The following is a 9689-nucleotide window of genomic DNA, read 5'->3' as shown; positions in this document are numbered from 1 at the left end:
CCTTGTGGCCCTCAAGGATCTGCTTCTCAGCGCCGGTGGCCGTGTCCCAGAGCCGGATGGTTTTATCGTCAGAAGCAGACGCGACCGTCTGCCCGTTAGGTGAGAAAGCCACTGCGTTGACCAAGCTCTCGTGGCCCTCAAGAATCTGTATACATGGATTCCAGTACTCCTGCATTATAGATGCCTGCTTTATGAAGCTAAAACGCTGATCCCAGTAAAGTTCCTTACTTAAACTTTTTCGAGGACAGAAAACAAGAGCGGTACTATATGTTTGTAAAGGTGCCTCTTGTATTATGGTAACATTAGCACTTGCAAACCTTTCAGCTTCCTTAAAGATAGCCTGGTGCTGGGTTTGGTGAGCTGAAAGCTTCTTAAGAATCAAGATCCCATGCCGGAGCTCGCGAATAAGGCCAAGGCTTTCTAGCCAGTAAAGAAGACGTTTTCTGAAAAATTCAGATATTTGGTCTTCTGACTCAACCTCCTCTGTAAACTCAAGAGAATCTAGAAAATGGTCTAGCCAATACGTGCAACTGTATCGCAGGTCCAACAGCGGGTCAGGATCTGGTCGGAGAGTCGTTATTTCCGAGACTGAGAGTCCTGGATTATCAATAGCGTAAATATTGCGTTTGAGTTTAGACGACAGAGTTTGTCGGGATTGGCTGTACATTTTGTGGTGGATTCCGGGGTGTTTTGGTAAGATTCTAGTAGCCTCTTCATTGCCATCGAGAAAGTCCTTTGCTGACTGGTGAATGAGATAGATGTATTCTTCGCGGATCGTGAGGAATGACCCACACAGGCCAACTGCTGTCTCCACTTCCGCCTTCTGCTTGTCAACCAAGTGGCACATCTCGGATAAGTGCAGCGGGCGGTAGGCAAGGAGCGCCATCGACAGTAATGTCGTACAGATTTTACGGTGTAGATTCTTGAGCTGATCTATTTGCTCTATCATTTGAGAATAGAGTCCGGTAAGACCTGCCGGAATGACTTCGAGCTCGTAAAGGATTTCGTCCTCGAACTTACATTTGCGAAGTTCTTCAATCACCAGAGCCACCCATAAGAAGGTTCCATCTGACTTTTGACTGAGTTGTTCTCTGACCTGTTCCTGGAGCCCTTGGTTCTGGCTGAGAATTCCCAGACGGGACACTCTGTCATTGATATATATCCCGATTGCATTAGAAATACGGTCCGCGTGGAGCTCAAGGCTAACTTTGTTGGAATGATGGTGAAAGTCTAGTATTTGCTCGACATGGTCGATACTGCGGCTGGTGACAATCCATTTGGCCTTGATAGATGGCATAGATATTGTCTTCGCCATAAATCTCAGCAATTTTTCCAAGTCCACTTTACACTCATCGAGGGCATCAACAAGGAGGTGGACTGTGGGTTTCTGCAGCGCTTTAAGCAGATCTTCGAAAACAGCAGACAGGCTATAAAAAGCATTCGGACCTTCGAACAGGCTTTGGCCTTCTGTGTTGTATCTTTGGCGCAGGTATAAAACCAGGTGCGGCTGCTGGGTAATCAACATAAAGATCAAGCCTCGCAAGATAGCAGTGGCATTGTTGAGTTTCGGATCAGTTCCTTGGCAGAAGAAGTAGGCAAGCAATTTGGATGATTCTGGCTTTGACAACTCCTTAATGATCCCAATCATAAGCATGGTTTTACCCTTCCCGGCATCTCCCTTGATCCAAAGGAGTTGGCTCCCTAAATTCTTTAACCATCCTTGATATTCCGCGGTCTCCAGGATCCATCGAAATGAATCACCAAACAATCCGCCCTTTGTTTCCTCAATGCGTCTTCGGTTCACTGTCAGGATGGCTCAGGCGCAAATCTTGCAGGCAGGGTTCCTCCTCATTGGTGAACCCTTACTGTGAGTTAGCGTAGTTTCTGGTGTCGTTAAAGTAGGGACTCGGCAAAGTTATCTCACACGAACCATACTTTGAGCCTGCTGCAGTCATCACGTTAATACGAGGCAAACATAATAACAAAAGCCGAACATTGGCGGCTGCTACATTCATAGGAAGTCATCAATTACATACTTTCCTCAAACCGTTCACTAACTTTCTGTTTCGCTTCGGTGACAAGTATTTTCAATCTCCCCTTTACAATGCTGTATTCCTCCTGGATCCTGCTTTCGTACTTCACAAGACCCGAATGGTCTGTGTTGAGAGGAATATTATCCTCTTTATGTGTTGCAGTCAGCCCTAGACTTGTCGCCGACTTTTCTGTAACCATAAATGTCTTAGGACCATTTTTTGCCAGGGTTCCATCGGGTTGGGGCTGTATTGCAATCGTCAGTATAGTCTATTGCAACCAGAATGATGTATATTACCTGGACAGTTGCGCTATGCTTTCGCTCAAAGAACGATACAACTCGGTACTGATCCGCACAACACCGGGCAAAGTGATCAGATATTCTCTTCAGAAATGGGGAGGGCTCGGAGTCATCATCAACGACTAAGTCTTGTATGAGCCGTTTGTTTGGCTGACCTTGAACAATGCTGTTTAGCTGTTCATTTCGCAACCCAAGATTTGGAACGCCGAAGAGTAGCAACCCATAGCAGGATTTAGAGACGGCCAGGTTTTTTTCGTCTTCGGATTTCTCACGCGCACGAACCAGTGCCTGCCACGCAGGGTCAACCGCCTGCTGTTGGAGAATTTGGAGAAGCCTTACCTCTTTGATCAGCAAGCCACCTAAGCTATGGCCGATGAATATTATCGGGCGGCGATGCGTCTGGGCCGAGTCAGTTATAGGCTTTTGGCATCCCCAAGCATCACATACAATGTCTGAACGAAAAGCCTTAATCGATTCCAGAAACCGGCTTCCCAGATCTTCAATTGATTCCTTCGCATCATTGCCTAGAAGCGAGGTGTCATAGCCATAGATTAATATCCGGATATTTGGCACATCGTCAGGCAGGAAGTCCCGGAGCCAGAGGCGATTGCTGCTGGGTGACTTCCAGGAACCGATTGCGTTGCTTCCGAGCCCGGGAACCGCGATCACACTGTATATCGAGTGGCATGCGTGAGCAAAGTGACATTCTTGTACTAACTAGGTTTACTTACTCAACCTCTGCAGTCGGGGCTTCGTAAAGCGGCGTGATTCCATAGAATTTGTGATCAAACTCATATTCGAGATGGGGATCCGCGTGTCGTAATATCTGGATGAACTCATCTGGTGGGATCGAAGTATTAAAAGTGGCAGTCGCACAGGCTATTCTTTGATCCCTTGGTGTTACTAAAAGTTGCTCAAGAGAGGTCGCACATCCTTTAAGAGTCAGATTCTCTTCGACAAGGCACCGAAGCTCGCCTTCCAAGGCTTCCCTCGGTTTTCCTATCGGAACCTGCTCAATACGCAATGTGATGCCTCGCTTACGTTGCGATGTCGTCTTTGGTGACTGCCGGAGAGATCTGTGCCACCAGAGACTGATGGCCAGGGCAAGGAAAGCACTCATAAAAATCGCGCTCCAGTTCATCTCAGCCATGTGTCTAGTCATAACTAGTCGACACAAGAGTTAAGCCGGTTCAGAGAACGGAGGGAAAATAACTGAAGATGAATAACAAGTCCGTGTTGGAGCCGCGAGAGGCGACAGTCAGCGGAGTGAGCTGATGCCTTGTCTGTACGACCTTCCGAGCGGGGTTAGCTCTTCGCCAGCAGAGATGTGGCGATGGGTGATTCGACGCACTTCGACCCTTACGAGAGAGAGCACATAAAGCGAAGATTTCGCGCTTTTTGAGTCCACCCCGAAGCAGTCGCATCCGTTGTTTTGACATTTTTGGTTTAAAGAAAACTGCCAAGGGTACTATATCATTTTTGGAGGCATGAAGACTCTTACTCACCCAGTACAGATGGCCGCTTCCGAGCATACCCAAGTGACCGAGCCACCATTTCCAGTTACACATCAGCTGAACGCAGACTTAGATGTCGGTTTTCCCGCGAAACAATACTTGCCGGGCTATCCGTTTATCCAACTGCAGGACCAACCTGGGCTGCTGAACTTTCTTGAGAAAGAGTACTGCTCAACAGACTTGGATCAGCTGGCGGATAGACTCTGGTGGATGTCAAAGCAGGACTGCGGAAATATCTCTCCCCTTCATCGACAATATGTCAAGGGGCGAAAGATCGTCGTGACCGAGGATCCGAAATTACATCTTGTCTGGATACATGATCGAATTTTTGTGAAACCTCTTCCTCGATATATCACATCATACGCCTTCTGGCAAGACTACCTGCAAGATAATGTGAAAAGCCCAGTTCAAGATCGTTATCAACGTGTTTGCCAGGCTGCTCGAGGCTTCCTCAGGACATATCTATACCTTGTGAGATCGGAATCCGATTTCTATATCGCTCAAGATTCCAGTTTGCGCCTCATTGCGAAAGACATCACATGGGAACAGTTTTGCAATTTTGCAATGCATCTCACAAATATCTCTAATAGTAATGTCTCCAAACGCTACGCTTACGGTGAGATCAGACTGACTAGACTGAATCTTTACGCACCGCTGCTTCTAAAAAAGTGGAATTTTCAACGGGTCCAATACCAGTACAAGGAATATTTTGCTCGTTTCTATGGTCCAATTCTATTTGTAGCTGGAACTGTATCGATTTTGCTTAGTGGTCTACAGGTTACCGTTGCAATTCAAGGGATGGACCCTGCACTATACGACCGTGCGTCGATTGTTACTGCTTTCTGGTTCAGTGCAGCAGTAATGCTGTGCTTCTGCGGTATTCTTATGTTATTGTTCTTCACCTTTGTCTATAAAGTTGTGAAGGAGTGGAAATATGCTATTCGAGACCGTCTAAGGCTCCTCGAAGAAGGACAAGCCCTTTGAATGTCATTGTTTGCGAGTCTCGCGTCCTGGTTTACTAATTATGGACTCCACAATGCGCTATATATGAGGTAGAGATTGTCAGTTGCATCCGAACACAAAGACCATCGCTTTCCCTCTGGTTCACCATTCGGTACAGTACGGTTGCTGGATGATCTCCGCCAGGGGAGGAGAAGCTATAATAGTATCACCTAATCAAATATCACACGTAGGCAAGCACAAGGTATTTAGGAGACCTGCAGCAACTTCCACAAGAAGCCCAAAAGCTGGACGTCCAGTATGGATCCTGGGCTCGCGGTGTTTAGAAGGACAGACTGGTTCAGAGCGGCTACAGCGCTAAACTCTGCACGGAACTTAAATGAAATTAGGTTAGAGAAGAGGTCAGCTTGATGCCCAGTGGTTAAACGAGTCTGGAGAGGTTGCCGTGATGTTGTCGGGAGTTCAGCATGGTAGTGTTTCGAAACACTCACCTGGTGTGGCCGTGTAGCTTTGTAGCAGCAGCACCGAGGATCCGACAGCGATGTGGCTTGGTCAAAGGAAAGGCAGGGTTGGCATCTCACTGCTGGCGGGGATCTTAATCACGAGCTCAATGCCGGGGCGAGATATGTGTGGGTTTGGTGGATTTGAAATGAGACTTAGAATAGAGTGGAGTGAAGGAGAGACAGCGGCGCAAGATCTTATCTAGAGGCTGAGTTCTGGTCCGGGCCACCCTGTAAAGTAGATAATCCAGATTCCACGCTCTTTAAAGGCATCTTGAATAATTCACTGTGTCAAGGCTTTCTTGTGGATTGGTTAGATAATCTGCAAGAACTCTGCCTTCCCGTATGGCCTACCACTCCAGAAAGATAACTTGTTGTTTTGGAGCCGGAATTGCTGCTTATAATTAAGAAAAGGCTTTCCATCAAGAAGTTGGCATAGATGCGTTAAATAAGGCAAGAATTTAAAAGGAATAATATCACTATTAGTGCATTGTTGTAGAAATTCAAGTGTAAGGTGCAAGCCATGGCTGTTAAATATTAGATATCACTTCTCGCCTTGCTTTGTATGGTCTATTGTAGCTTTAATAAATGCCTCTAGCCAGGCAAGAGCCAGTTCATCTGTTATCCAACCATTTGGTTATATCGCGGTTGATGTATTACCAGGTAGGACCTTGCTGCCATTATACCAGACCTCCATATGGTTGGCGCCGCTTGCTTTAAATATAAAGAATGGCGCCATTAGCCAACCATCCATGCTAATGCATTTAATTGTAGTAATATTTTTACCCTTTTTGCCCTCTGCAAGATCTGGGCATGACTTTAATTCAAGGACTTTGCGCGCACGGCCCCTGACCAGGTTAAAATCTACATATATTAAAGTTGTATACAAGCCGCGGAGGGACCCTGTTAAAAAGGCATTCTAGCTAGTCATACCAGTGTTAAAGAAGTCCTGCATCTTCTGCCTGTATCCGCTGTAATTCCTTAGTCTTCTGGGTTACTGGCGCGAGGCCTAGATGTGCTGGTACACGCTTTTCAAACCGATAGGCCCACATCTTACTAACTTGCTTCCCTGGCTGGCCCGCGCGGGCAACTGCCTGATTTGCCCACGACTGTATAAGAGAAGCAGTTGGTGGGAGGGCCCAATTTCGCATTTGTATAATCCAATGAGTTAAAGCCTTTTCCTAATATGGTTGTAGCGCGTTCCTCTTTAATGGAGTTAGTGTAGCTGGTGTTTTCGCTTTTTTCAGGCGGCTTTATAGGGTGGTTGGAGACACCTTAAAATCACGCACAATCTTCGCGATATTCAGTTTTTTTTCGGATGTAGCCATGGCGAAGGCCTTGCTCATCTGGGATTCATCAAAATTAGAGGATTTAGGCATGTTGTGTGGCTCCAAGCAGTAATAGTATTTAGAATACTGAAAACTACGAAGAATGTGTGACTACGAAGAATGCGTGGCGCACCCAATCGGGTGCAGCAGAAAGGCACGGATAATGCGAGAATATCACGTAGAAAGATCTCTGGATTCGGGTATTCGAGTCCGACCGATGATTTACCGATCGACCAACTTTTGCGGGGAAGTCACCCATACTAGGCAACTCGAGCGAATACGACATTTGTTGACTGTCTACTCGGAATATAGATTCTCATTCGTCTCTTGGGGATGTTTAGTACAGAAGAGTTCACATGACAGTCTGCTTTTTCGAGGATTCAACTGTTTCAGACGGTACCAGTGCAGCTTTCGTCTATTGCAGTATAGCCTAAATCCAGCATTTTTGGAAACGAGCTGATTCTTTGGCGATCTTGGAGTAGTATTTATAAGCCTTAACTGACTTGATTGAAGCACTAGCAAGTGTTAACAACAATGGCAATTCTCCTCCTTATATTCTCTGTTTTTGGGAGTTTGGTTCGCGCTTCGGCACGCAACTCAACAATTCTCAATCCCATCCTACCAGGCTTCCATCCAGATCCCAGCTGTATTTTCGTTCCGGAGCTGGACAAGACTTTCTTCTGCGTATCATCGAGTTTTCTGGCATTCCCTGGTATACCCGTCCATGCTAGTAGGGACCTCCAGAATTGGAACCTCGTCAGCAACGTTTTAAGCCGGAAAGAGCAACTGCCGGGCATTTCCAATCTCTCAGCTCAGACCGGCGGCCTTTGGGCTCCTTCTATCAGATACCACAGTGGAGTCATATATGTCGCCGCCACGCTTGTCAATGATGATAAACCGTTCAATGTTACATCCCGTTGGGATAATGTCATTTTCACTACCACGGATCCTTACGACTCTTCCTCCTGGTCAGATCCCATTCATTTTCAGTTTAACGGATATGACCCTACCCTCTTTTGGGATGATAATGGTCAAACATACGTCGTTGGGGCACATTACGCAAACATTTATCCCGGCATTGAACTATCAAAGATTAATGTGACCACTGGCGAAACCAGTCCACAAGTTGGTATATGGAATGGCACGGGGGGTATAACCCCCGAAGGTCCCCGGCTATATAAGAAAGATGGCTATTATTACCTGGTGATTGCCGAAGGGGGCACATTCCTCAATCATATGTCCACCATTGCGAGATCACGCTCTCTTTGGGGGCCATACCAATCAAATCCTTCTAATCCTATCCTCACAAATGCAAATACTTCGGAATATTTTCAAGCTGTGGGTCACCTAGATCTCTTCCAGGATTCCCGGGGGTCTTGGTGGGGTGTGGCGCTCTCTATTCGTCTCAACCTCGAAACATCAGCTGAGCCAATGGGTCGAGAGACTGTTCTCTTCCCAGTGACGTGGAACAAACACCAATGGCCAGTAGCTTCGCAGGTAAGAGGTGTTATGAGCACGTGGCCGTTGGAGCCGGAACAAGGCCGCTTGTTGCGTGGGACTCCTATTTCTGCACCGGACGAGGTTGATTTTATGCCGGGCTCAAAGCTCCCTGAGCATTTCAGCTTTTGGTGGGCCCCTGACCCGAGTTCCTACAAGGTTTCGCCTGTGGGGCATCCAAACTCGCTCCGCTTGATGCCATCCACGCGGAACCTCACTGGTTCAGCTGTAGCCTCGAACCCAAAGAGTGTTACATTTTTGGGCCGGCGACAGGTCGACACGCTTTTTAGGTTCAGTATTGTCCTCTCCTTTTCACCAGTTTCCATTGGAGACGAGGCAGGTATCTCAGTGTTTGCGGAAACCGGCGAACACTTGGACTTTGGCGTTGTTCGACTCGCCTCCTCGGGCAGTACTGCGGGAGTATACTTCCGCCTACGTGGAGAGACAAAATCAACAACGAAAGCCCAGACATTTGAGGTAGCCCTTCCTGATGAGTGGAAAGATACCAAGTTGAGGCTGGAAATAAAGGCCTTCAATGGGACACATTACGCCTTCTCCGCTGGTTCCGCCGCCCACGAATCTGGTATTAGGACCTTCGGGTACGCTCCATATAGTGCTCTGCGTCCTATTTTTACCGGCAAGTTTGTTCCACCCATTCCAACTCCGAAAACGAGAAAGAGTTAACAATTCAATTCTAGGTTCCCTCGTCGGTTCATACGTTACAAACAATGGACAGGGCGGCAACACGCCAGCATATGTCAGCAAGTGGAGATATCAAGGAAACGGTCAGTTCAGGAATTAGGATTTCACTATGTGCATGTAAACATGTTGCCTCGCTAGTTTCAAATTAAAAACCTTCTTCTGTTGGTTCATTCAAGAAATAAATGACCTAATTCGAGAAAGCCCAATCTTAGAAACCCTAAAGAAAGGAGTGATGGAGGGGGCATATTATATTACGCGACATTGTTTATGAAGCCTTTGATGTATAGTAGTGGAAGAATTGACCCCAAATCATGTTCGAATTACCCCGCAAGCAAACCATCCGTCAGCAATCTCTTACCGGCAAGAAATAACTCTCTTCGGGGCTTTCTCCGGGCAACTAATACATAGAAGGGACTTCTTCATCTGGTTGCTTGCCCGAACCTGCTGTAAGAGTCACCTTGGCTTCACTCCCTTAAAGGCGCGCCTACCACTCTGTATTCGTATTCAACTCTGTAATTAGTTAGTGAAGTTAATATAACTTGGTGTCGAATTTCGATAACGTTATAATGCTATATCGATTTTAGTTCGTCGGAACTTCTCGAAGATTGGCTAGTGCATACTTCGTGTCGTACATAACGCATCCTGCCTTCCACTAATATCACTCTGCCCTCCATTGTTCTGGATGATCTGCCTGCCTAGCTTAATTGGGCTGCGCTCGCTGTGCCAGTCACTTTGTAATCACTAGAGCGTCCCATATGACAATCAAATTTTCTAAATACAAATAGGTACTCCGTATAAAGCCAATCTGCCACTCGTAACCTCCCCATCGTATTCTGATGCTGAATGCTATCTGTTC

At 46.7% G+C, this 9689-nt stretch overlaps 4 protein-coding genes across 4 annotated transcripts in view; 2 read left to right on the top strand and 2 right to left on the bottom strand.

The window, feature by feature from the left end:
* The window catches only part of BDV14DRAFT_105879 (WD40 repeat domain-containing protein), a 4114-nt gene extending 2118 nt beyond the window's left edge, over nt 1-1996 (bottom strand). Inside the window, exon 1 of the mRNA XM_073765582.1 lies at nt 1-1996. Within this exon, the coding sequence (XP_073625545.1) occupies nt 1-1654 (1654 nt within the window). The 5' untranslated portion in view covers nt 1655-1996.
* Nucleotides 1375-3569, bottom strand: BDV14DRAFT_178258 (uncharacterized protein). Its single transcript, XM_073769550.1, has 5 exons — nt 3064-3569; nt 2780-3002; nt 2672-2731; nt 2330-2620; nt 1375-2277 (listed from the first exon to the last, which is right to left on the bottom strand). Exons 1-5 carry the CDS (start codon nt 3492-3494, stop codon nt 2029-2031), a joined length of 1254 nt encoding a protein of 417 aa, XP_073625544.1. The 5' UTR covers nt 3495-3569; the 3' UTR covers nt 1375-2028.
* A 142-nt stretch (nt 3570-3711) lies between these two features.
* Nucleotides 3712-4991, top strand: BDV14DRAFT_178253 (uncharacterized protein). Its single transcript, XM_073769549.1, has one exon. It carries the CDS (start codon nt 3820-3822, stop codon nt 4828-4830), a length of 1011 nt encoding a protein of 336 aa, XP_073625543.1. The 5' UTR covers nt 3712-3819; the 3' UTR covers nt 4831-4991.
* A 2177-nt stretch (nt 4992-7168) lies between these two features.
* BDV14DRAFT_202732 (glycosyl hydrolase) lies at nt 7169-8815 on the top strand (the record flags this gene model as incomplete). Its single annotated transcript, XM_073774111.1, has 1 exon — nt 7169-8815. One exon carries the CDS (start codon nt 7169-7171, stop codon nt 8813-8815), a length of 1647 nt encoding a protein of 548 aa, XP_073625542.1.
* Between the last annotated feature and the right edge of the window lie 874 nt (nt 8816-9689).

Source organism: Aspergillus stella-maris (assembly GCF_047715825.1).
Source record: "Aspergillus stella-maris strain CBS 113639 unplaced genomic scaffold BDV14scaffold_50, whole genome shotgun sequence".
Taxonomy (NCBI): domain Eukaryota; kingdom Fungi; phylum Ascomycota; class Eurotiomycetes; order Eurotiales; family Aspergillaceae; genus Aspergillus; species Aspergillus stella-maris.
Note: the sequence above shows the minus strand (reverse complement) of the source record. Positions and strands in the feature narration are given on the sequence as shown.

Excerpts from the sequence above, each read along its gene's own strand:
- BDV14DRAFT_178258 (XM_073769550.1), bottom strand. The coding sequence starts at position 3,494 with ATGACTAGACACATGGCTGAGATGAACTGGAGCGCGATTTTTATGAGT. Across the intron at positions 3,003-3,063 it reads GCCCCGACTGCAGAGGTTGA|TGTGATCGCGGTTCCCGGGC; the intron begins GTAAGTAAACCT and ends CTCGATATACAG. Across the intron at positions 2,278-2,329 it reads AGCATAGCGCAACTGTCCAG|CCCCAACCCGATGGAACCCT; the intron begins GTAATATACATC and ends ATTGCAATACAG.
- BDV14DRAFT_178253 (XM_073769549.1), top strand. The coding sequence starts at position 3,820 with ATGAAGACTCTTACTCACCCAGTACAGATGGCCGCTTCCGAGCATACC.